The sequence below is a fragment of the Equus caballus genome, chromosome 4 (genome assembly GCF_041296265.1).
Source record: "Equus caballus isolate H_3958 breed thoroughbred chromosome 4, TB-T2T, whole genome shotgun sequence".
Classification (NCBI taxonomy): domain Eukaryota; kingdom Metazoa; phylum Chordata; class Mammalia; order Perissodactyla; family Equidae; genus Equus; species Equus caballus.
The window spans coordinates 79,063,602-79,091,533 of record NC_091687.1 but is presented as its reverse complement, the minus strand read 5'-3'; the positions used below and the strand labels follow the sequence as shown (position 1 = coordinate 79,091,533).

The window sequence follows — 27,932 nt, the reverse complement described above, 5'->3', positions numbered from 1 at the left end:
GACCTCCTGTATGGCTGAAATCATGAGCCCATCTGGACCTTGGGTTTGTCTATAAAGTCAGAGGATGGATGATGGCCAAGGTCTCTTCCTCTAAAAAAATTCTGTCATTTTCTGAGACTTTTCCCTACACACTTTCTCCACACACACATGAAATCAAATAATTAGCCAACAATCAACAAACAAACATTCATCAAACCCAAATAATGATCAAAACATTGTAGGCCAAAGTCCTAGAGGTGTTGGAAAACAGGATTTAGACTTTCCTGTCTGCAAGGAACGTACAGTCTATTTGGGAAGACAAGATACAATTGTAAACAATGTAAAAAGCACATAATTTTCTATTGGAACAGGGGTAAGCAAAATATGGCTTGCAAGACAAATCTGGTCCAACCTCTATAGCTGTTCTCACACTACATAGGGCAGAGTTGAGTTGTTGCTACACCATACGGCCTACAAGTCTAAAATATTTACTACCTTGCACTTTATAGAAAAAGTTTGCCAACACTTATATTAGGATAATCAAATACAGTCATGAGGCAAAAAGGGAGAGATTCAGTAGATAAACAGAGAGGACACAGGCATTGAAGTTGAGATAAGATGCCCAGCCTGTGAATGCTTCAAGGGGTCCCAGTAGCTAGGATCTTCAGACAGAGAAGGGAGCAAGAAGATTCCAGTTTCTGTAGAAAAAAGTTGGTGGGGAGCACGGAATCCTTATAATTTGTAAGAAAATTCTAAACATAACTGCATATTGTTTTTGTTATATCCTTATCATTTTTACTATGCCGACCTTCAAAATAATTAATTTGAAAAAATCGAATCCTTTTAAATATTCTTCACAGTGTGTTCCTAAATCAACATCGATTAAAAATTCACCACCCCTCCCCTGAGAAGCAGGAAGTATTGCTGCATAGATACTTTCAATAAATGAGAACTTGTGATTCACTCTAAAGATAATTAGAGGAATATATAAATGAGTTTCAAGGGAATTGACAGGAAAATCTGGAGTTTGATGTAAAATATCAATATTTATTGTCTTTTGATTGAGAGATCTCTATTACTATCTGTCCTTAATTCATAGATGTATTTTATTAATCACCCTAATTTTGACAAATCAAAATACCTGAAGATAAATGGTAATTGTCTGATTATTTTCCACTGTATCAAACTTTGCTATTGTGATGAAACAGTCAATTTTATTTTGATATCTTTAAACACTTCTCAGTGCCTCTGAGCTGTATGCTATGGGGTCATACACTGAAGCCCACTCACCCAGGCCGGCTCTCCCCAGAAATTGTCCCATATTCCAGAATTTTCCTTGCTCTTCTCTCCTGCCTCAATATAAATTTATTTTCCTGTATTTGCTTAGTATCTTGTATTTTGGGGGCTTTGCTAGCCACCTGAAGACAGATAAAAATGAGTTAATTCAAGTTTTCGTAAACATTTACTAGTGTTATGATACAGCACTACGATGCGGAAGAATTCGCTCACTACTAAAACTTCCTGTGCCTGGTACTGTGCAGGGCCCAGGGGAGATACAGATGGACATTAGCTTATGAGGAGCTTGCTGTCTTCAGCCGTGTGCTCCTAAAGGTGGTCCCTGAGTGATCTGCAGATGAATCTCCTGGGCTGCTGATTAAAAGATGCAGCTGTTTAGCCTCCAAAAGGGGCTTATTCAGTGGGGATACCTGGGAAGGCCACTGAGAATGCACATTTTTAGCATGCTCCCATTTTTCCATACTTTAAGGCTAGGGGAAGGTGATTCCTGGATTGGGGGCATCCATTCATCAGAACACTGGCAGCCATGGCCAGATTTGACTTGCAGATATGTTTTTAAAATTGGGAAATTTCACATAAACATTTGATTTCTTCTTTCTCTTGAAACATTGGAAGCTCTGACATTGCTGAGTTTGTTTCTTGACGCAATTCAAGGACATTTTCTCCTTAGTTGGATAGAACCTGCACGTTCCTGTTGTTCCTACCGTTCTCTATTGTCTTACACACCTGGCCACCCTTATTCAGATATCCGACATACCTGTCCCTTGTAGTCATTCGATTTAATGACCTGTCATCTGGATTCAAGTGGATAATTATGGATTTAAAAAAACGCAGCTCTGTTAATGTTGTCCCAGTTTATCTGTGTCCCAGGTAACATTAGGCTGGGACTCAATTCTATGCACAACCTCTGAAAGGCCTTAGGAAGTGGGAGTCTCGGGTTCTAGAGCAGAGAGTGGTCCAGAGATTCCGGGCAGGTGGTCACTTTCAGTCATCTGGCTGGCACAGGTTGCTTTAGGCTGTTGCATGGGTAGCAGGAAACAATTGAAATCACCTCATTTCTTTCTAAATCTAGCATTTCTATAGCAATTGTCACCATGGTATCTTGATGTGTTCTGACAGGGGAAATTTCACTTACAAAAAACATAGTAGTGACGGAAAGAGAAACTCCTTCCATGCTTTAACCCCGAAAGCCTTTCCTTAATGAAGAGCCCAGAAATATGTGTGTACATAGGACAGAAGTTCCAACAGGGTCTGACCCAACTGAGGGCTGGTGGTATTTCTTAATAATGAGGCTGCAGATGTCCAGCTTGACAGAATCCTTGAACCCGAGGGCTGGGAGGCAACTTGAGGTCATAATACTCCTTGTATAGCTCTTTTCAGCATTCCAGACACTTGTGCATGTTAATCTCATTTAATCCTCACAACAACCCTGTGAAGTAAGTATTGAATGCTCATTCCTGTTTTATAGAGAGAGAAAGAGATTCAGTGAAGATCAGTCACTTGCTTCAGGTCAAACAGGTCTTCTAGCACCAAATCCCCTGCATCTTAATTTACAACTAGTGTTTCTGAATCTTATTCAGCCTTCACAGGCTTCTGGGGAACATGGGGCTGCTGAGTGCATAGTGTCCCCTGGAGTAGTGTAGTGTGGGCGGTTCTGAGCCCTGGCACGTTGATGGAAAAGGTTTGCATGTGGGGCACACTTCAGGCTTGTGACAAACTTTGTATGATGCTTGGTGGGCTGGCTATAAATCCTCTTTTTCTCAGACTCCTTAAAGCATATCAAAATCAAAGGAATGAGATGATATAGAAATGACCTTGAATCTGATCTCATTTTCGGTACCAAAGAAAACAGCAAACTTCAGTATGCCTATTATTAAGGACAAATTGCTTGTGATGAACTTCGGGATTGTCTGAGGGAATACTTGCCCTGAGAAGCACCAGGGCACCCCACACTGCCTCGAGTCCATCCAGAACTTCTTCTTACCCTAGAGACGAGCTGATTGACATAATGGCCAGTTGTGGGAGAGCAGAGGAAGGATGAGCTCATTCAGAACAAATACCATATTAGTTTGCTCAGGCTGCCATAACAAAGTACCATAGACTGGGTGGCTGAAGCAACTGAAATTTATTTTCTCACAGTTTTGGAGGCTAAAAGTCCAACATCAGGGTGTCGTCAGGTTGGTTTCTTCTGAGGCCTCTCTCCTTGGTTTCTAGGTGGTCTTCCCAGATGGTCTTCCCTCTGTGTGTCTGTGTCCTAATCTCTTCTTATAAGGACACCAATCACGTTGGTTTAGGGTCCACCCAAATGACCTCATTTTACCTTATTACCTCTGTAAAGATTCTTTCTCCAAATATAGTCACATTCTGAGGTACTGGAGGTTAGGACTTCAACATAGGAATTTTGAAGGGGGCACAATTCAGCTGAGAATAGATGCATATATCAACCTTTTTTAGAGGATTTATGAATTGTTAGCAGGCATTTTGATGACGAATGGCAAGATACTTGCATCACCAGGACTTAGACATGTTTTTCAGTCCAAGTTTCTTTTACCCTTTTTACTGAAATGAATAAAATGAATTACATCTTATTGGAATCACCTAAACTACAATGTTTTGCATTAGACATCATGAATTTAAAATCCTATGGAAGACAAGCAAGTAAATGTCCTTATGGGAAACACAGAAGTAAAGGCAAATAAAACAAGGCAGGTGGAAATTCCAGCAGGCTGGAGAGGACATGCCTCAGTCTCAAAGGGACTCAAGTGTGAGCCCAGTGGTATCAGGTCCTCTGAATTCTTGAGAGGTTGGAAAGCCGAATTTTTAAATTAAATTCTCTACTTCTTAAATGTTGGCAATTTATTCCTTTTTTAAAAGGAAAACATTGTATGAGTCAAACAAAACACGTCTGCTCACTGGATTTAGCCTGTTGGCTTGGACAAGGCTTGATTTGGATCTAAAGGCCTGGACTAAGCCAGAGTTTGTGACCTCAGCTCTACATAACCCCTAGTGATATTTTTGAACCAATACTATGTACATTTAATTAAAATGTATTTCCTCATTTGATAAAAAAGAGACCTGCACTAAATGTAACAACAGTCAATTGGATGGAACTGACTCCTGCGACTCATCCCGCATTTCCCTATTATGACTTCTGTGAGCACTGGTGGAGAGTTTTTACTACTTAACCTAAAATCCTGGAATATTTGGTTTAAAATGAAAAATTTATATAAATAGCCTTGTTAGGATTGTTGTATAATTGTAGAATCATATATATTAGGGTGACTGTTCATTCTTTAAAAGGTATGTACAGAGCATGAAAAGAGTGAAGAGTCAAAACTTATTGGAAGTTTACTGGGGGCCAGATACTGTCCTAAGTGCCTAAAATGAATAAATCAATTTAATCCTCTCAACAACCCTATAAGGCAAGAGCCATTATGATTACCACTTAACTGATGAGGTAACTGAGAGAAGCACTTGCCCAAAGCCACATGGTTAGACTGAGGCTCTTCGTCATGGAGCCCTGTACTAACACCACTCCACAGTGTGTGACCTGAATTGTTTTGTTTGGTTTTGTTGGAGGGGTGGGGGTCTACTCTACATTTGGGAATCTTTAAGCTCTCTCTTCTCAGCACACCTTACTTGGCCTATCATATCTAAATTTTAATCCTCCTCCCTTCAAAAATAAAAGATATTTATATATATGCCCACATTTTATATAAATACATATTTATATATACAACTCACTAAATGTGTCAAGTTGGGTGGAAATTTTCATTTTAACAAGTATGAACTCTCCCTGATATCTAGAGAGCAAGGTTCCAAACTATGGGTTCACAGATAGAATTCCATGGGAAGTCCATGAAAGTAATATGAATTATATTTTCATGTTCATTAACCTCTCACTGATAGTTAGAATTTACTTCAATTAAGAATTTAGGCAATAGGCCACAATAGACCTGGCAATACCTATGACTTCATCACAATAGAAATCAGAGATATATTATAAATTCTCAATACAATTGTTGTAGAGATCTCAAAATATGATTTACACTCACAGAAACTTCAAAATTGCATTACTTATGGGGCCCACGACTATATCATGTTACTTATCGTGTTTATAAAGAAGCACATCTCTTGCTAACTTACACATTTGTTTTTTATATGCAGAATTTTAATCACTGGATTTGAATATAACTGGTTTCATTTACAATTTTATCTTATATTCTTTGCATTTAATCTTTTTTTCTGAGAAGGAATCCATCGGTTTCATGACAATGCCCAAGGGGCCAATGACACAAAAAAGTAAGTAATTGGTAGTATTTACTTCATCCATTTATTCGTCTGTCTTTCCATCAATCCACCCATCAGCTTCATTGGATTAATTTGATTTAGCATTTCTCCACTGCTTGTCATGTGCTAGGTCAGTGTTAGGTACTGCAGACTTGAAGTTAACATTCCTACAGAGCCATCATCTTCATTTGACCTTGAAGTCCAGAAAATCTGCCAAAGGTTCCAAGAATGTGCCAGAATCTTCACATTTCAGATGCCTTTGTTCTTTGAAAGACATCCATTTAACCATCAGTCTCTTAAATGAGGGAAACCCAAGGCCACCCTCACTCTCTTCTTCCTCTCCTCCTCTTTTCAATCTCTAACTTTTCTCTCATTTTCTGAAACCTATGCGGGCATGGCACTCCCTAGAAATAAGAGGAACGTAGCTACATTTTAAGCCTGGTAATAGAGTTCGTACATCATGGAATTATATTCTATTGCTGCAATGTCATCCTTAATTGCCAATATCGTTTTTCATGTCTGACTATAGATGAGGTAGCAGATCAGTGCCTGGATTCTGTTTGTCAATAGCAACTGGAGAGTCTAAACTGGGTTCCCCCAATCCCTGGGATGAGAAAACAAATAATATGGTCCTGGATACACTCTGACTAGGCAAGGGAAGATTAGGAAGTTTTGTTAGTTATAAACACTCTCTCTAAAAGTAAACACATGTGGTTTTCAGTTCCAGTCATGACAGAGAGGCTAGTAATTGAGCCAACCCTCCAACTGAAAACAACAAGAAAAAGTGAAACAATATATACGAAACAACTGTCAGAAGGCATTGGTGAGCCATGAACGCAAGCAGGACTTGAGGAACTATGATTCTTGACAGAAGGAGTAGGATGGGAGTGGAGGACAGTTGGGGAATAAAGATGAGTTTTCTGGGCTAAGGATATAAAGGTCAGGATTTAGGGGTTGCCAATGTGTCTGGGACTTGAAGGACAAGGAACCAGAGAAGAAGGAACGTAAGAGGAAGAATCCAAAAACTCTGTACACAGTTTCCTCTCAGATTTCAGGCTGAATTCTAAGCTGGGCATGTGCAACGAGCCTCCAAGAAAGCCAACAGAAAACAGCATCTGGGAGGCTAAGGAGCTGAGAAAAGATTTCATAAACAGGACACAAAACACTAACCATACGAGAAAAAGATTTGTAAATTAAATTGTGTTAAAAGTAAGGGCTTAGGTTCTGATCTACAAGTTCATGAAAATATTTTTCTTAGACGCTTTATTGCTTTACCACTCATGTTTGAATCTATGATTCCATTTCTGTGCATTTCTATAGCTCTAAAAATGATTTTTTTTTACAGGAAATGGAAGCATACAATGTGGTATTTGTAAGCAAGGTGTCTTTATCCACTCCTCAAGCTCAGGGGGTCTTGAGCACGTTCAGATCAACTCCTCCTTTGCCACCACCTCAGATTTTAAATTCTGAGAATGGAGTTCCCCACCACCATTCCAATGGTATCTATGGCCAAATTAGGTAGGGGTTGAGGGCTGATCCAAGCAGAAAATGTCAAGCAAAGGTGTCTTGTGACCCATATGGTATCATGCCTTTTGGATGGTCAGTGGTCAGGAGGGGGAGGCTGAAAACTGACAAAGTAAGGTCCTTCGCAGATAGCGAATGAAGGAAAAAGTGGTACAATACATCCCAACTGAATTGATTCCTAACAAAGAAGATGTTAATGCTGAAAGTGATAAATCATGAGTATTAAGTGATGATGTAATGATAAAGAGATGTTGACTCTGATAGGAAAGAAGAGTATGTGCCTATTTCTGTTTTTCCATGAGGAAAAAATATTGTATTGCTAACACAAAACTACTTCAGTGGTTAGATATTTCTTTAATTGCCAGAATAATACATTCCAGACTACTCAAACCTTAATGCTGATCTGTCAGAAGTATTTTCACTATTATACAAGTGACTTCGCCTTCCTGAGAACGAGAATAGCAACACCAATGCTTTCTTTTCCCTTCAGTTCTTGAATCAGAAAGGCAAGTAAGTCTTCAAGTCTAGCAATGACTTTCATAAATATTATGAATTTAATTTTATTTTGTATTTGTTGGTTAATCGAATAACTTCTCTCTAAATTTACATTATTTCTTTTCAAATAAAGGTATCACATTTCCAGGCAATTTTCAACGAGCCCAACTGATTTGAATCAATCAAAAAATGTCTTGGTGGACAAAACAACTATTGTCATCAAGTGAGATTTTGGGCATTGTGAGGTAGAATTTATGTCTCCAAAATTCCAAAAGTATTTGAAACTCCATTAACTTAGTGTACAGCTAATGATTATGACTGTCTGGGAAATGTGGATGCATTGATTTATTGCACAGTTTTACATGGGAGAGCTATACATTTATGGCTTTTCTTCTGCATTTTATATCATAAGTAAATCATCACTGAGTCAATCATAAATGCCATCTGCATATTTATAAAAACCGAAGGGCATCAATCTATAGTTTTCTTAGTAATTCTTCAAACACTACATTTCCTCTTGAATTGAACAATACATACCCTATAATGAAAAAAAATCTCAGTTTTGGTTTTATAGCTAGCTCTGCACTCCTAATCAGAGCAGAGAAGGGTCTGATCTCACAATCTATTTATATAGTTTCTAAACTTTCTAAGAAAAATAAAGCTTCCTATAATTAATACCTAATGGTATAAACACCCCTGCATTAGTGGTTGCTTAGTAACTACATACTGCAAGCTTGTGGGGTTGCTAAAGAGGCTGAATAAATGGAAATATTCAGATTCCTTCCCAATTCAGGTGAATGAGGGCAGAAGTGGGCCAGATTTCTTTGTCAAAATTGTTTTTCCATAATGGTTTTGCACTAAAACATCCTTCTGCACTAAAACTTACTCTTGTAAATGACTTCTGCAGATAAGAGTACAAACCAACAAGTAATGGTTTAGGATTTTAAAAACATTCAATAGAACTGAACCAATACTGCTTCATTGTTCTGTATTAGCCCCAGTTTCTGTTCTTAGAGTGACTAGGCTGGGAAATAATGTTCTTACTGTACCTTTAACTCTTCAATAAAATCTTCTCTTTGGACATCACGTTAGCACTGAATAACCAAATGCAGTTCATAGCTAGAATTGGTAATAAAATGGGCTGGGAGTGATTATAATGATATATTTATGTTTAGCTTTGGCTCACTTCCTACCTAGAAGATTTAATTTCCTAATTATGTTTTGCTTTAGCTTAGGTAAAATTAGCTTGCATTCCCTTGGCACACACCAACTGCAGTTGCTGGAGGAGGCCTTTCTTGTTGACAAGAGTGGCTAACTAGATTAGGATTAAATTTACTGAGTGAAATCCACAAAGAGCCTAAGCACATGCAGATAATGACAAGTTGACGATGAGAGAATGTAGCTGGGTCACACGAAAACTCGTTTCTGGCAATGTCCTGGTTTCAATAGCATGTGATAGATATAGGGCACCCCAAGCTCATCTGTGCTCTTTGTTAGAGTTCGTGATGTCAAGATTTGGGGCTTCCTAGGTTGGTCACCGTGGTGTAGACAGGGATAAGCATGGTCTGGAATATTTAAATTGTATAACTATAGCCTTGTGGATACAGTCAGAAATGATTTGCTCCTCAGTAATTTTGTCATTTGGCAATACCAAGACATGATAACATATGGTTTGCTCTCTGGAGTTAACATAAATGTTGTCATTTGACTGAAATAAAGAATTCTCTTATTCCAAGAGGGAAACTGTTTTAGGATATGTGTACGTTCTTTTATCTTCTCTTATGGGAGGAAGCGTCTCGGCCCATCATTATGTATAACTCTCTGGGTTTTTGTTTTAGTCTGTTGGAGGATGTGGCTGGTGAGGCCGAGGCCATGGTTTAATCAGAAAACCACTTGGTTCCCCAACTACAGTCTGCATTCCTCGCTGCAGTAACCCATTTCACTGGTCTTCAAAGAGAATCTGGACGAATGCTCTATGGCTCAGCACAAATACCTCTATACCAGGGTTCAGAAAATAATTTGTGTCAAATTCTTCTGTCGGTGGGTCATCCACATCACTATGTTCAAAGAAGAAAAAAAAAGTAACATAGTTTTCTCTGTTTGCAATATAGTCAATCTCTCTCTTTCCATTTTAATGCTGAATGAAATTCACTGATTAAAAATCATGACTCTTTTTTTTTTTTCTCTCCAAAGCCCCAGTACATAGTTGTATATCCTAGTTGTAGGTCATTCTAGTTCTTCTATCTAGGATGCTGCCACAGTATGGCCCGATGAACACGTGCAGGTCTGCGCCCAGGATCTGAACCTGCGAACCCTGGGCCCCAACCACTAGGCCATGGGGCTGTCCCCAAATCATGATTCAGGTTTGTTACAGGGATTTCTTTTCTTCCTGCTTATACTTTCATCTCTCTTCTTTTCCCCTGCCTTTCAGAAATTTTCACTTCAGCCCTGGGACGTCTTTTTTAAAATTTATTTAGCTGTTTAACAAAGCGTCAAAAGATTTAACTTCTGGAGCCATCAAGTCACTACCCTTTCAAATCTGTTTGGTTTGACTCTAATAGAGCTTGTCTTTGTGCAAAGAAAAGTCTTTCAGAAAGAGTTAATTTGCAATCTCAACAGAGGCTAATTCTCAGGAGAGATTTTAAACCAGCAAGTGTCCTCCTGGTGGAGAAGCAGCCCGGGGCCAGGCCACTGTGAGGGAGTTAACTCCTAGTGTGCTACTTCTGTGCATTAGGGTCGGATATTCCGTCAACCCACAGCAGCGGGCAGTGGCAGCTTTAAGATAGAGACAAAACTCTGTTTATTTTCCTTCCCAGGTCCTGAAGTTGGCAGTTACAAAATGTGCTGTCCTGTGATTTTTTTAACAGTTTATTTTTCATTTGAAAAAAAATAAAAAAGGAGGCGAGAGGGAAGAAATCACTCAGGGATTGATTCTTTTGTGGCATGATTATGCTTTAAATTGTATTTAGACTAATAGAAGCTGTTTCTTCCCAATGATGATCTTTTAAAGTTGAGCTGTATGTATAAAACCAATGGGATCTGCCTCCTGGGGATATTGTCATGTCATATTCCTAGTTCTTAACCCCTGAGTGAAATTTATTATTTTATTCTTTTTTTTCTTTTCCCCAGAAGTGAGCCAGTCAATTTCTTGGGTAGTAAGGCAGCATCAATATCAAGTATCAAGAAAATTCATTGCCTTGTGATGTGTGAAAATGCATTTTGAAAAGAACAAGGAATGCTTTTAGTTTGAACTTCAAATTTTTGCTATCAGTTCAGCATCTAAATTTTACTGTCAAATGCTTTTCTTTCATCTTATAAGGAGTCTAGTTATTCTAATAGTGAGCAATTTCAGAGAGAATATTTGATAAAAGAAAGTGGTATAATGAACAGAGATGGAAACCATAAGGTTAAGAGAGGGAGTAGCTATCAGAGTAAAGTCAAAGAAAATAAATAAATGAACACCTTTGTCTACAGGATAACCTGGAGGTGATTTCTCAACCTGTGACCCTTAACCCTGGGGTTCCAGGTGAAGGTCCTTTCTTGATGTAGACCTCTTCTGGAAGGAAACTTTCTACAATTTATTGATCAATTTCTTTCAGGGTCTTTGAAGAAAAGATGTCCTCTGCCCTGGTTTGTGTCATATTTAGATGCAATTTGGAAAGCAAAGCAATTAAATTGCCAAAACTTTTCATTAGGAGTCTGCCATTTTTAAAAATGAGCTTGATCTCTAACCCTTGGACTGAACATTCCAGTCATTCATCTTGCAGAATTTCAAGTCCAGGATTTGGTTGTGGTTTGACTTTACTTCGTTGAGACACAGCTTGAATGCCTCCATTTGATTTTGTGTTTTCCACACATTTTTGGGATCTGGTGATTTGGGAAGGCCTGTACCATATGGTCTTGATAAGGTGATAGATTTTCACATCCTGGGTATTGGCAGGAAAGGGAGGGATTCAGTCAGATGTGGGAAGGGAAAATTGAGAGTTTGGGCCTAACTCACTCATATCATGAAATATCTTCTGAGACCTATAACTCCCATAAAATCAATTCTTAGGGAAGGTTTTTTTTGGTGTATGTGTCCCCACCACATGGAGGCAATTCTTTTAAATTCCCTTAAAAGTTGAGAGCTTCCCTTTATAAGCGATGGCACTTAAAATTTCTTGGTTAGCCCTTCAGAAAATAACTCAGACTTGGGGTCAAAGAACAAAAAGCGGGCTCTGCTTCACCTTTCTTGAAAAAGAGATTGCATAGAAAGGGATAGGCCTAGGGGCCAGGGGCAGCGTAATAAAGGGTGCCAGGATGCACTTTGATCTGGGAGTTGCTGGGTTTTGGAGAAGGAGAATAAAATAAAAGCAGATATATACACCAGGAGGTAAAAATGGCCTGGGGGCAGCCCTCCCCCCGCCCCCAAAAGAAACGAATTTAAGAAAAAAGAAAACGGTGCCTTATGTGATTCCTAGAGATGGGACAGAGGGAACAGAAGTGAAGGATTTTCCTTGCTCTTATAGAGAATTCGGATTCTGGGGGCTTTGACATTTAATCCGGTGGGTCTGTGCACCACCGGGTTGGTGGGGGCTGTGCGAGGCGGGCGAGTCCCCTCTCCGGCTCTTTCTTGCTTCGCCTCCCCCAGTGGCTTTGCTTCCCTCGTCTGCGCGCCGGGCCGTACCCCGGCCTGGGCATGTGCCCGTCTCCCGGATCTCGACGAGCCGGCTGACGGCTGCCGCGGGGCGGGGACCGGGCGGCGGGCGGCGCTGCGGCGCGCAGCGGGTTAAGGCGGCGGGGGCGGCGGCGCGGGAGGAGGGAGCGCGGCGGCGGCCGGGCTGCGAGCGCCCGCGTCCCTGGACCGCAGCGGGTTAAGCGCCGCCCGCGCCGAGAGGGCTGAGCCCGGAGCCGCCGCTCCGAGCTCGCATTCGGATCTGCCAGGGCAGGAAGATGGCGACGGACGGCGCGAGCTGCGAGCCCGACTTCTCCCGCTCCCCGGAGGACGCGGCGGGGGCCACGGCGGAGGCGGCGGTAACCGAGGTTCCGGGGTGGGCGCGGGGTCCCGGGATGGGCGCCCCAGGGCGCTCCGCAAGCCCGCGCTCCTCAGGGTGCCCCTTCCTCGGGGTGCCCCTTCCACGGGGCGCCCTTAGGGCCGGAGGCCGGGTTGAGTGGGGCCAGGCGGTCGTCGGGCTAAGGATCCCTCTTGTCCTTTCCCAGCCCCGCGGGAAGCAGCCCCCGTCCGCCCGGTTCTCGGGGCTCCCCGCGTGCGTCCCGTGCGACCCCTACGCGCACTCCCTCCGCGGAGGTCGGGTTTGGCCCCCGGCGAGGGCTGGGGTGTGTTTCCTGGCGAACTTGACCCCCCATTGTTCTCCTCTCGTGGCACGCGTGGTTGTGGGCGCGTGTCTCGTGGGTGCCTGGCACCTCTCAGCGGACCCGGGAAAGCAGCGAGGGGAGGCGGATCATCGCCGAGCAGGTGTGGGGATGCCCATTGTGTGTGTTCGTGTGCCTGAGGCCCCTGGGGAGAGGCCCCGTGCCCGGCTGTGGGCGCTGCTGCCGCTGAGCGCTGGCGCCTTGGGTCCTAGCTGCCTGCTGCCCCATCACTTGGTGGTGTTGGCTTTTTGGGAGAGGTGGGGTGGGGTGAGGTGGGGTTGGGGGGGGGGGGTGTTCTTGTTCTTCCCAAAACGATACCCGGGCGAGGTGGAGGTTCAGCACCTGGTAGCAACACATTGTTCTTTTTTGCTGGGGTCTAGAAGCCGAATGAGCTTCCACCCATCGCTGGTTCCCATTTTCACCCCCAGACTATCCCCGTGCACAGAGACTCAATGGTGGTTTCCAGCTTCTACCTTGGGTGAGGGCTAGATCTACATTTCCTGGGTGCAAACGTTCTCGGGATTTGGGAAGCAGCTTCGCAGGAGCTGCAAGGATCTGCAAAGAAAAGCAGCTCTGGGAGCGCCTCCCATCCCTGGCGCGATCCCGCTGCTCCCACCGGAGATTCCGGGTGGGATGGAGCGCGCCACCAGGGACGCCCCTCAGTTCTTCCCAGGACCTGAGCAGAGTTGGTGCCGCACGAGTAGCAGAGGGCAGGACCAGGTGTAAATAGCCAGGGCTGTACTAACTTCCTCTCTGTGTAGAGGTAGGGCTTTCTGAAGAGGTAGAGAAGGGATGGGGAGGAAGCTACTTGGGCTTAAGAGGAGCTGAGCTTGGAAAGGAAAAGAAAAACAGGGAGAGAAGGAAAAAACGGAGGTGGAAGGCTGCTGATTTCCACTTGTGAAACTGGCGAGTTTTGATTTGAAACTTTGAGGAAAATTGATTTTTTTCTCTCTTTACATGGAAAATATGAACTTTCTTAAGATTTCAGACGAAACCTGCCTGCTTGTGATGCAGTGAATCGTTCCCCTCTGTGAGGTACAGTAAGGAAGCTAGCTATTAAGACAACAAGCCTCTCAGGGAAGTTGAAAAGGCTGGGTACCTTCATCCCCAAGAGATGGGGAGGGGAGTGAGAGGAAAAAGAAAGAGGAGTGTGTGTTTCTCCTTTCCCAGGAAGGTTGTATTTGTTTGTTTAATCGACTTAAAATGGGCTTCTTTGTGTAACCCTCAGTATTTTAATCACCTGACAATTAAACCAAACGCAAACATCTGATTTATGATCTGTAGCTGATCTGTAGCTGATCTGTAGTTTTATTTGGTTAGATTGTAAACAGAAACTTGGGTGCCAGGCAGATTTTTGTGTTAACAAGGCCAGTGTTCCCTTTCTGCTGCTTAAAATTTTCAGGAGTCTGATTTTCTCTGCTGATAGATAGGGGTTTGATCATTTCCCCCTGGTTAAGGGTAATAGCCAGGGAAAATCTGTGACTGAAATCCCTTTGATGTTTCCATAGAATCCTTTAGGGTTCTGAGGAGGTGCGCTAAGGACTTGTGATCTGATTGTTTTTTGAAATAATTCTCGACTTTTTGGTAAAATTTTGATGATGGCTTCTTATGCAGTAAACTGGGTATTTTACTTTTCACTTAATAAGGTACTCCCATATCAGCCACTTGACCCGTTGACTGATTTTTATGGTAAAGAAATCTAGGTTGAGGAATGATATTTGTCATTATAACTGCTCCTTATCTAATGATTAAAAATCAAAGACATTTTGATGCATTTTGAGTTCATGGCAACTGAGGACTTAAAATCTTTTTCGTTTTTAGTGAATAATTTTTTGCATTTTAGAGGTTTCATTTCAAGTTGGTTTACATATTATGCATTTTTATACATACATTTGGCAGTTATGAGCCAATGGAGACTCCCGAGCAGTAGGCTATTTTTGAAAGTGAGTGTTTTCACTAAGTTTTGACTATTTAGATTGTTGCTTAGAGACAAGTTTAATTTATAGTTTTCAGCTTAATATGATTTTCAGTGGAGTGTTTTAAATTTAGTTTGTGATCCTTGTTCTTCGCTGTTTAAATCCTGAAAACTTCCCAAGTGTAGAGCTGGGTAACAGCTACATTATTCAGTAGGATCATATTAATAGTCTTTGCTGTGAACCGTGCTATTTTCAGTGCCTTAGCAAAATGTGACTTTTATAGGCTGTATTGCTATTTCTACTCTGAAAATAACTTCTAACGGGTAAGGCAGTATGGAAAACAAATCTTCCTACTTTTTATTGTCACCAAAGAATTTCAGAGTGAAAGGAAAATGGAGATCTTTTTAGAGCTGTGTTTGGGAAGCGGACCAACATTCCTGTCATTCTGGGCTTTTCTGGAGCAACTAATATGCCAAAAGTAGATATAAATTTTTTTGTCACGGTGATAGTGGCAGAAAAAAAAAAGTTGGACAATTTTGTTAAAAATGCACAGCAGTAATATTAAGCAAATTAACAGCTAGCACCTTCAAATTTTTGTTTCCAGGTGACAAAATTGAGTGTAAATGCAATGAAAAGAAACTTCCTAGGCAATTTTGTTAAGCTTTCTTAAAAAACAAAAACAAACCCTAAGTTATAGTTATATGGCAGCTATAGAATATTGAAAGTTTCACAGTATAATTTTTGGGTAGGAGATAATCTAGATTTCATACACATTATGGAAACGCTTACTGAAATGGAGACATGATGAGTATCATCTTTGCTGCCCTAAAGTAACACATTCCAGTGGTGGAAACTGACTGACATCTAGAAATCTAATCAGAGATGATGGTGTTATTAGAGGCACAAATAATTTGCCTTAGGAGTCTGGGGAGGAAGAGTTGTGGAGAGGATTCCTAGTGGAAAGATCTGGACACGTAACACAGAAAGATGGATTTGAGTTGGGCCTTGAGATTTAAGGAGGACTTGGACAGGGAAACTGCAGGAAGCTGAGTGCAAGTGTGGCTGGTTCCTAGGATGCCTTGAGAGGTGGCCTGGGACACCTGTGAGAGGCTTTCAGAAATGAGCCTAGAGTCTTCAATTTCAGTCTCAACTACTTGCTTTAGAAAAATAGCTTAGAAGTTGAGGAAGTAGACTAAAATATTCCCCAAAGATTAGAATATAACTGCTTTCAACCTGATGCTTTTCACTCTTTACTTTTTTCCTTCTTAAATAATAGGTTGTCTATTTCTGTTTGCACTTGTGTTTTGGACTTCGTTATTGTAGCTACCATTGTTACTACGTTTCTCACAGGAACGGTTTTGTTTAGAGACAAGCGTTTGTCCTCTCTTGTGATTGAATCCATGCCCAGGCTAGATTGCCAGTTGGTTCTATCCTCTTGTGTTTCATGTAATTTTATGAGGTGAGAAAATGTTTCACAGACTTCGTACTTAGTCAGCCATTTGCAAATATCTGCTGTGGATCGTATGGACAGCAAGGCTGTGGCTGAGAGAGAGCAGCCTCCCCTCCAAGAGGAGCTGTTTCGGTTTTGTTTGTAAAAGAAAGCAAAGGTTGCTGAACACAGTTCCAGGCACATAGTAAGTGTTCCAGCAATATTTGTTGAATGAAGAAGATGAACACTCACCAAGCAGCTGTGTCGTAAGACTTAGTGTTGATTGGCTAACTGGAAATTTTACTTTGTGTGTTACCAGCTTGTAGTGAAACTGTTGGCCTGTGATTTGTAGTAATTACCATTGTAAATATTATAGATCTTTTCTTGTTTCAGAAAGATGACCCTAATTCTTATCCTTTTTGATTTTCATTTTTATATTATGCCTTTCCAAGCTGCTTTTCTCAATGACGTTTCAGATACTTCACCGATTTTTAAAAAAAATTTAATTTCCAACATGACTAGTTTTCTGTTTAGATTTTCTCTCTTGAAAACAATGATTGAAGCTGGGGATGTGGTGGCGGTGGGATGGAACCTGCACCCTCCCAGCCTGAATTCTTCCAGTAATAGAGCCAAGGCCAGATCACTCAGTGGAGTGTGGAGGAGGGAATGATGGAGAGGGGGTCAAGAGAGAAATGCAGGGAAGTTTGAAAACAGGAAAAAGGAATAAAAGGAGGGATTGGGCAGGAAGAAGAGGTTGGGCAAGGCTTTGAAATAGTCTGCAAATGCCCAGAAATGTGGGGCTAGAATTCAATTCTGTACCTAGGAAGGATGGAGCCAGTTTCTCTCCTGTCCGCCTAAGCACATCTGAGTATTGCTTTAGAAGGAGACTTTATTTCAATGCACTTGGGTGTATTCTTCTCTATCGGAGCTCCTTTGCAAGACTTCTATAACGTAGGAAAGGAAACTTGTCTTTTGTCTTTGATGATTAGGTAAAGAAATGGAGAATAGTTGCAAGAGAGGTGATGATGACATTGATAGCAAAGGACTTGTAAAGTTTTAATCTGTCACAAATAACTTGTACAAAAATAATGAGACCATATTATTAATGCTGTACACAGTATGATGCCATCCATGCAGAAATCCTGATTTAAAAAAAAAAATTGTTTTCTTGGAATAAATTGTTAGTCAATGACCAAATAGATTGAGGATCGATTTAAAAGGTTATTATGGTAAGTGCAGTATAGACAAGTTAACATTGCTGTGTGGAATGGATACTTGTTTGCAAATGATTTGGTTTTGAGATTTTTATATTTCGTTGAAAAGGCAATAAGATGATTCCAAAGGCCTGAGCCCTTCCACAGGAGGGCTGTATAACTGTAAGAACATCATTTAGCTGTCCGTATCTCTCAGCCTCTTCATTTGAAAATCAGCGTGCTGACATTTGTCATCTACAGATAATTGAGATGATATTCTTCAATGCATTTTAAGCTTCTTAAAGGACAATTATTGGATCTGGATGCCCGCTTGCGTGTGAAGATGATCCCTCTCCCATGTAGGGCTGATGTAACATTGAAAAGCTGAATTAGGATGGAAGTAGACATTTGTTTTATCTGAGAGGTAGTCCTTTCTTTCCAAAGAGGAAATGGAGACTGAGAGGAGATCTGAAAGGAGGAAAAGGGAGGTGGCTGTGCTTAATTATCAGAGGCTACCACCCCTGACTAAGCTAGTTTTCTGCTTTTTATTCCAGTTTTCTCTACTTAAAATTAGTTGCATCCATTACCAGGTTTCCTTCCTGACAGTCTGTTTAATTGTCAGTTTTACCTCCTTCCACTACACTGAGTTGCTTGTCTTGTATGAAAGACCCCAGGCAATGTGGTTGATTTGAGGCACATGACCCCGACTTCTCACTATGTTGCTTTAAAGGCACACACCAAGTTGCCCTAGTTTAGATTATTCTAAACAGCTTTTGAAATAATGAATGAAAATGATTGGATGATCAGTTACTTAGTTGCCCCTAGAGTGGGCCATAATGTTGTATCTTAGTAAGACTGGCATATCATTTACGCATCACTCACATGCTTTGTGTTTTTATTCTGAGTGAGATAGGCATTTTATACTAAAAGTGTGTGTGGGGGGGCATACCTGATGGGTAAAATTATGTAAAGATATAATACTCTTGCTGTCCTGACGCATCTAGTAGAGATGAGAAACTAGTATAGGTAAGTTTAATATCATGAGGAAATACACAAGGCAGGACACAATTCATTGCCAAATAAAGTAGTAAAACAGACTCTAAGACTGAGTTGAAAGAACAACAGATTTCTGGAGTCTGGAAAAACATATGAAAGTGGGACTTGAGCTTTGTCCTGAAGATGAGTTAGAGGAGAAAGGAGGTTTAGGAAGAAGAAAAGCAGAGGTATTCAAACCCTCTCAGGAACACCTTCTGTGTAGAGAGAAATCAGGAGGAATAATCTCAAAGCAAGACATAACTTTAGAGATTTGAAATAGTTTCAGAGCATGAAAAGATTAACTTTTCTTTATGAAAATCCTTATAACTGGCTAAATTCACATTTTCTTAATATTGTAAATGTTTTATGTACCTAGAAATTTGGATGTGTTTTTTTCATGTTAATGATAGTCTTCAAATTTTGATTTTCTATTTGAAATCTCAAGATGAGTTTCATTGCTTTTCCTTTCTTTACAGCCTTTGTTATTCATCCCGAAAGCTAAATTTTGCTTACACAGAAAGTTCTAAATGCATTATTAATTGTTAGCATGCACTATTAAACTGGGAGGAAAATACATTTCTGTAACTTCTGAGCAAAGAGGCAAAATCAATTTTCCTCAAGTATTTCTCAAAGGCTTCAGGGAATGACCTGAATTTCCTCAGTCTAGTAATCCAGTTACCCTGATGGTTTGTGAAATCAGGGCATTTGGGGGCTGGAAGAGATTTTAGGTGACTTAGTGCAGCGTTCTCATTTAACCACTGAGAAACCTGAGACCCAAAGAGAAGAAATAATGTCCTTCCAGTCCATCTGCTTTCTCAGGTACCCTGCTCGCTTTCATGTGGTAAATTCGTTGATCACATGTAGGCACAACCTACTAGATTTGAAACTGGAAGAGATGCTCTTGGTGTCTGTGGAAAGAAGCAGAGAATGTGTCTGCTTTTTTGTTTAGTCACTAGATTTTAACCATAGCTGATATGTTTCGGCAAAGCTCTGAGGGGCACTTCTGCCACTGTGGCTCATAATACCTCCTAAACGCTTTTTGGCAATAATTAATGTGCTGACTCCATTAATTCTTAAAGGATATAAGTAAGGGTCTTCTGGCCCTATTTGGCTGTGACTGTTGAATTGTGTACATAAACCCAGTGTGTTAGATTATTTTTGGTGAGGGCAGGTGGTAGTGGAGGAAACTTGGTATTGGCCTGTGTTCAGTTCTGGCCCTTTAGGATGACGGTTCAGCCAGGTCCTCTGTTGTCGTCTTCCTCCTTTTCTGTCTGTCTGTTTCTCTCTCTGCCTGTATGACAAAACCTGGAAGAATGCCTCTGCCCTCACCCCCACCCATGACCACCCCCGGTAATTCAGAGTTGTTGAAAACTGCTGTGTGGAACAGTAAGAGTTTGGGATTGTGTCCTCTTTCATATAGATACATTTGTTTATGTCCCAAAGAAGGCTTGCTCTCTGTTTAATGACCAGACTCTGGATTAGTTTAAGCTGCCTGTGCCAGATTTTTAAAATTAGGTGTTAAGAAGCGCTTTTCCTAGAGTACTTTTCCTGGCAAACATCAAACGTGACAGGCAGAGTTGGGGCCTGTGGAGTTGAAATCTAGCAGGTATTTTTTTTTCTTTTTTGAGTGCCTTGCCCTCCCTAAAAAATGAGATCTGGATTTTTCTTTGTTAATTAGGAAAAGCAAGTGCAGTAATAATAAAGCTTAGTCTGTGAACTTGTCTGCTGTGATTTTTTTTTCCGGGGGGGGGGGGGGGGGCGGATGGATGGGAAATGTCATGTTTTCATGGGTGACCTGATGGAGATCCTTATTTTTTATGTGAGTGGTGGCATTAGGATCTATCCTGTCTTGTATCTTCTTTTGAAAATTAGGTTATCAAGTTAGTCTTTTAAAATATAAAGTTTATCGAAAAATAAGGAGGATAGGAAGAAACTTTTGGAAGTGACGGATTTGTGTATGGCACAGATTGTGGTGATGGTTTCGTGGTTGTATGCTTACCTCCAAACTCATGAAGTTGTTTACATTAAATATGTACAGCATTTTGCATTTCAATCATACCTCAGTAAAGTGGTTTAAAAAGTCAGATTTGGAATGATTATTTTGCTCTTAAACCGAGAAACCTTGATCGTTACGTTTTCTATATCTTAAATACTTTTGTACCATATGTACATCAGGTCAGATAAATGCCACTTTATATGAAACAATAATATAGGTTTTTATTGTGACTTTTGCTTCTGGATTTCTTTGTATTTCTAAAAATGCCCAAGTGCTTTGAAATTATTTGTAAAATACTTGGAGTCTTACAACCTCTAACATGTTTTCATAAACTTTGTTTTACCCTGTTTGCCAGAATCGGGGATGGAAACATCAAACATTGGAGAATGACAATCTGAAAATATTCTTCTGATATTTTTATTGTTGAAGGCCAGGAAGAAGTAGCGTTTTTAGTGAGGAAGCAGGGGTGAGAGGGTTGGGGAAGAGAGTGGCAGGCAGAGAGATGCGCTGTATATTTAAAATGATACTTCACTTCATACGCAGTGATAGAAGGCAGATTGTTTTTTAACATTCTGTGTGATGGTTTAGCAAGAACCCTTGTAACAGTGTTTTTTTTTATTTTAGTAAATTTCCCTGTGTATTGATGGTGATGTGCTGAAAAGCAGAAGTGTTGGTTGCAGGTCACATGTTGTGATGTTGCTGATGGAATCAGGGCAGGGTCTCCTGACTCTAATATGAATCAAAATCTTGGCAATGTCTTTTATAATTTGTTTGTTTTTTAAGTGGAGTGCTTTGCTTATGAAGCTACAGAGAAACAGGACAATATATACAATTAATTAGAATCTTTAGAACAATCAGCAGCAGCATTAATAAAACATTACCCTCTAAAGCACGTATGAATTGTGGTTTACTGTCCCATTTCAGTGGGAAAAACCAGGAGAAAAGAGCCTGTCTTTCATCACTGTCAATAAACTGAGATTTTTAGACTTGGGCTGGTAGATTTTCAAAGAAATGGGCTCATCGCCTATATCTCACACCTCCATACTTAAAATATCTGGGTGTTCTCAGCTTTAATAGCAACAGTCACCCGCCTTTATTTAGCAGTTACTTCATTGCTATGTCCTTGTTTAATCCTCCCAAGAACCTTGCTGGGTAGATGTAGGATTTCTATTCTATAGATGAGAAAACAGAGACTCGGATAGGTTACAGAAATGCTTCTCCAAGCGTGGTACTTGGACCAGCAGCTGCAGGAGCTTGTTAAAAAGGCAGATTCATAGCCCCACCTCAGACCTTCTGAAATCAGAAGCTTCAGGGGTGGAGCCAACAGTCTGTGTTAACAAGGTCTCCAGGTGATTCTAACGCATGTCTGAAGTTGAGACAACTGGGCTCTAAGACTTATGTGACACCACTATGTAGTGGGAGTAGAATTTGAGTTCTAGTATATTAGATTTTATTATTCACAGGAATATCTCTAAGTGAGGGCCTACCCATCATTTAGGCTTGCTATAGGGTTTTATTTTCTCTTTTTCTATCCTTAGCCCCTGCCTTTCCAAATCACTGCTGTAATGTACATGCAAAAAGAAACAATTCTAAGAGGAAGATCTTTTTAAAATCTTTCTTTGGAGAACCAGATGCTCTGGTCTCTTCTTCCTTTAACCTATTATTATCTCCTTCCAGAAGGTTCCTTTGAAACTGAGAATTGACCAATTCTGGTCATGCCTGTTTGAGAGCTCCTGGGATCATTTATGGGCTTTGCTATGTTTATTGCGTGTCATCACAAGGATAGTAAGAGTCAGACACACAGGTGCTAAACTAGTTCTATTAGCTGATTGATAGAAGGGCACTATTTTCGTTTCTAGAATGTTGGCACTGTGCTGGTAAAGTGTGCACACAAGTCACAGCACTTGGTTGTAGTTTTTCTATTTCCTGGTTGCATGATTTGGGTACATTATCTGACTTTGAGTTGTGGTTTTCTAAACTGAAAAATAAGATGATGATATCTTATAGATTACATTTAGTTCTTTGAGATACTTTGGAAACCATTGGGTGCTATGCAAATGTGAAGTAACGGCTTCTGATGTTGGGTGTTCTGAGACATTTGGGGCTGACTATGTATTCTCCTGCCTCTGATGGTGCCTGGGTTTGTCGAATGAGTCTCTCCACAGAAGGGAGTGGCAGAGTGTGTTTTGGGGAGGGAGCTCAGGCTGTGGACTCATTCAGGCTTGGCTGTGCACATGCTAACTGATCCTTGCTCAGTTTCATCAGTGAGATAGGTGTCAGAAGACCTGCTGGTAACAGCTGTTGTGAGGAAGGAAGGCAGAGTCAGAGACAAAAGGGTTCTGGGAGTCAGTGGTATATCAGTGGGGTTTAAAGCCATGATTGGATGCAATCACCAGGGAGGAGAATGTCGTGGGGCTGGAAGAGTGATGGGTGAGGATTAGGACCCCCAGTGCCATGGTGCTGATACCTCATGGTGTAGCTGGGTTTCTGAAAGGCTCACTTATTCCAGCCTTAGCTCCCTTCCAAGCCTGCCTTCTGGAACAGCAAGAATCTACAGAGGCATCACGTTAGAAAGTGTTTGATAACCATGAAGCAGGCCTTCCAGAGTCACCTGATCATAGGCCCAGATGACTAAATGTGGGTGGTGGCCAGACTTCTTAAAAGTACATATGCCTGCTCCCTGTGTAGTGGGGGGAGGAGAGGATAGCAGAGTGAAGAGCAGGCTCCTTCTAAAGTGGCTGCTGCTACTTGGCTCGGTGGATGATTGCCCTGTGGGAATATGAATCTGGGGTTGCTCGTCTGAATTTTGAAGAGAAGCCAGAGATCTGGATTTTTTGGGACATCTTCAGATTGTTTTAATGATGGCTGAATAAAAAACAAAACACTTTGTGGCCCAAGTAACACACATCTGTGGGCCAGATTTGGCTGTAGGCTGCCAGCTGGTGGCCTCTGCTGTGGAGTGTTGTATAAACATGACCTGTTATTATTGGATGTCCTGGAATTTATAACAACCTCCCAGGAGCCTTTATGTTGGGGCCTTTCTAGGAATATATTTGTGCTTTCTTTGCTACCCTCACAACTCCTCACAACATACACTGGGCCTGTTTTGATGCAAATTCCAGGGAATTTAAATTTGTGTCATAAAACTTGGAGAGATTCTGAATCCAGCTTTGCAGGCAGGCTGGGAAAGTAGATCTCCTCAGAGGAGAGAGTTGGGAGATTGACGTTATGATTTTTACCTCTCCTCCTAGAAGGTCAGGGCCTAGATTGTCTGCTGCCAAACAGGGCCCCAGTGCTTCTTGGATTTGCTGAGCCCATGGGACAAAAATGATCCACTACATACTTTGAGGACGTATATTTTGTTCCTAGGAATAGTTTTTCATTGTTTTTTTAAAATCTGTGTTACAGAAGAAAGAGTTTGATGTGGACACCCTCAGTAAATCAGAGCTTCTGATGCTCCTCAGCGTGATGGAAGGGGAGCTGGAGGCCAGAGACCTTGTCATCGAGGCCCTGCGGGTAAGAACTTTCTAGGGCCGAGTCCCTTTGCTGTGTCATTTTCTTTTTTGAGAGGGCCAATGGCAAAGCTGCTTTTTCTTAATTTTTGAATCATATGGATATAAAATGTTAAATCAGGTCAAAGGGTGCCCCTCACCCAAACACGGACCCATAACCTTTATAATCCCAACAAAAACTGAAGTTGGATGGTCATTGCAGTGATGGCAGTAGAGACTAAACTGTTTAATATGGGAAACTTGAGAATTAAGCTGTGTTGGTTCTGAAATCCTTTCATGATTCGCATGTTTATTTGGTTAAAGACATAAGTTTTCAGGAAATTGGTAATTTGGTATCCTACCTATCTATGTGAGGTCAGTGAGGAAAAATTAAGAGACTCATTTATAAAAGATATTGCTGATAATCAAGCTTTTCCTATATAAATTGTAAATGGTTTCTTATTTTCAGAAATTCATAGTAGTTAAAAACTAAATGTTTACATGGATACAGAGAACAGATTGGTGATTACTAGAGGAGTAGGGGCTGGGGGAGGGCGAAAGGGGTCAGGAGGGACATTTGTACAGTGACGGATGGAAACTAGACTTTTGGTGGTAAACACAATATAGTGTATACAGGAGTTGAATTATGATGTACACCTGAAATCTGTGTAATGTTGTAAACCAATGTTACCACAATAAAAAAATTTAAAAACTATATGTTTATATATATTTTCCAATAGTTTTATTTTTCATCTGATTTTACAGTAATTTTGAAATTGTCATAATTTTCAAAGCACTGTCTTCTAATATATTACTTAAATACTTCAATAAAGTTTTGGTTTTTTTTAAACATAATGTTAAGCTTTCTTGATGCAAAACTTTCTAATTGGTTGTTCTCAGTCTTGCACTTCTTTTAGTCTGTGAGCCAAACTTAAGATATTTTTCTTTTTTATATTTAATACTTTGTATGTAATTGGGTGTTTCCTGTTTCTGGGTAATTTGGCCAAGAGGGATATATTTATTATGTAGAAAGTATGGATTTATCTTTTTTCACCAGAGAGTATTTCCTCAAACTTTGTCTTACATAGTTTATTTTAACATATGAAAATCTGTGGAATGTCAAAAAATTGTTGCCCCTGATGGGAGCTTACGTGGTGGGGGAAAGAGGTAGTAGTGGTGGATGGTTAGTTGTAATGGAGAAGGTGGACGCACTGAGGATGCAGTTGGATGGGGAAGGGATTCCTGAAATAAGGACTTCAGTACATTCTCACAGACTACAGAGGAGATCACGGTTATTCCTCAATCTGATGACAGAGAATGATTGTCTCAGAAAAATGGGAGTATAGTTGCCATCTGCAAGCCAATGTTGAGTTAAAGTTGTTGCTTTCTGAATGACGAGCTTGGCTAAGTTGACATTGCACAGTTCGGTTGTAAGCGGTGTTCATCCTATTCCACATTTGGAGCGTTGACATTGCTTGCCCATGTACAGTTTCTTGAACGAAGTTTGTGGGAGAAATGCTCAGGCTGGGTGTCCCTAAAATGGGTGACCCTCAGCCCACGGAGAGAACCAGGGCACAGTCACCTTTGAGGCCAGTTGTGTAGCCTCTTGAGATCACACGGATGTGAGGCTCCAGTTCTACCTCGTGTTTTTCTGTCCCTCTTCTTTAACCTGAAAAAGGTGTCAGCACTGTGGCGTTTCCCACTGCTCACACAAATGTTTGAGTGTTTGGTGGAGTCTGTGTTTTTATGTATCACCTTAGCAACTACATGTATTTCTCTTTTTAACTTAATTACAAAACTTTGAAACGAAAGAGAAGTAAAGGCTTGCTAATGATCAGAGCTTGCCAAACTGAAAGTTGTTCATAGAATGAAGGAATGTTGGATTTGCAAGGAGCCTTACGTGATATTCTAGGTCAGTGGTTTGCATCTCTATCAGATCTAGTGTTAAGTTTTTATAAAATATTTTGTATTACTCTTTCACTATCTTGCAATGAAATTTATGGACAATTGCATGTGTAAGTAGGTTATGTTAAAAATAACCAGTACATTCGCCCTGATTGTGATATAAAGAGAACAGGAAAGAACTTTATAACAAAATATTATGCATCTTGATATATAAATGCAGAGGTATGACTATCCCGGAAGACATGATAAAGTAGGCAGCCATGGGCACCCATGCATAGCATCGCCATGAAGGCAATGGTTTTGAACGAGCCCTGACCCAGGTACAGTGAGTGGATTTGCTGCAGGTGAGGTGATTCTTCTGAAATGCTGAAAACTCTTGGTAAAGTTCCAAACAAAAGTACACATTTACATGAATGTAGAATCCCCAGAAAATTCAGTTTTTGTTAAAACTGAATTGAAACAATTTGTTTATATGTAAAAAGGAGTTACGATCTAGGCTCAGATAGTCATACTGAAGGTTCTAATGAAAGGAATGAACAGAGGGATGTCTGAGAGTTGTGGGGGACTTGGGACAGTTCCTGGATATGTGAGACCCCTAGCCTTTCCCCCTAAGTGCCAATCACTGTGAAAACTGAAAATACTCTCTCGTTTCTAAAACGCCTCCTAGGGTACTGCCCCTGGGGAGAAACATAGCTGACACCAGTCTCCTTTGTTTGTAGATTAAAATCAAACAAGCAAAAAGGAAACCCAGGGAGATTGTGACTTATCTCAGGTCACGAAGGTGGTGTGCATGTGTACTTGGAGATTCTTCAAGCTTTTTGTCTTTTTTTTTCAGTGAGGAAGATTGACCCCAAGCTAACATCTGTGCCAGTATTTCTCTATTTTGTATGTGGGATGCCTCCACAGCACGGCTGATGAGTGGAGTAGGTCTGCACCTGGGATCTTAACCTGTGAACCCCAGGCTGCCGAAGTGGAGCATGCAAACTTAACTACTATGCCACCAGGCTGGCTCTTTTAGTCATTTTTTAAAATTGAGAATTGTGATTGATTTAGATGGTTGTGTTTTCAAGAGTAGGTAATAATGTCATTTTCATACATCTTTCATAACTCCTGTAGACTCACTGTGGGGATTTACTGGTTGACTGTTCTCTTGGGGGCATTCACTGAAACTAGTGAAACTAGTGAAATACTTACTTGGGTGCAGCTGTGTCACTTACTTGCCTTTCCTTTAATAATAGAATATAATTTAGTGACTGGCTAATGCCCCAGCAAGAAATTGGGGAAGAGAGAAAATGTGAAACCTTTATTTTTATCTCATATTGTGAGATAAATTTATTCCTAAATTAAAAGTCAAAATCTACTCAATCAGTAATCAGTGTCCTCCTATTCAATTGGGAGAGAAGTACATTTTGTTTTTTAAAAAAAGTCAAAAGTAATATTTCTCTGAAGATAGTAAATATTTTTTAACTTAATATATGAACTGTGACTTTTTTGGACATAAAGGTGTCTACTTTGTGCCTTGAACTTCATTAAAATTTAGAAATGATTCTCTTGAGACATTCACATCTTTTAGAATTTTAGAAACTTTAAAAAGATACTTCAGACCAAACTATTTTACTTTTTTAATCATGCTATCTCGATGCTTTTGACTTTCAAGTTATAAAAAGTTGCATAGATAATTGAATTAATGGCAATAGAATTTTCAAAATAATCCACAAAGATGATTTTGGGGGAGAGTGTTATGAAATTATAGTATATATCTTGGTACTTTTACTGTTTTCATATTTTTAATGTAAAAATATTTCCCAATAAAAAAAGTCCATAGCTTTGTAACAGATAATATTTGAGACATTGGTTTTTACTGGGGAGAAATTATATTTTACAAAGAGCAGTATTAACGGAAAATCTGAGTTGTGTGAGACAGCTTAACTGAGATGTATTTTACTTTAATCCCATAAGAAATATTTTGTTTCTCAATGATTCCCCCTCATACATACAATGTAGGAATAAATCTTTGAATAAATATATATA

At 40.4% G+C, this 27,932-nt stretch overlaps 1 protein-coding gene across 7 annotated transcripts in view; it reads left to right on the top strand.

The window, feature by feature from the left end:
• Positions 1–12,356: 12,356 nt before the first annotated feature.
• The window catches only part of CTTNBP2 (cortactin binding protein 2), a 152,986-nt gene continuing 137,410 nt past the window's right edge, over positions 12,357–27,932 (top strand). For 2 of the 7 annotated variants that reach the window (XM_070264283.1, XM_070264279.1), the window contains exon 1: positions 12,372–12,597. In XM_070264283.1, coding sequence (XP_070120384.1) covers positions 12,517–12,597 — 81 coding nt within the window. In that variant the 5' untranslated portion in view covers positions 12,372–12,516. 7 annotated transcript variants of the gene reach the window in all.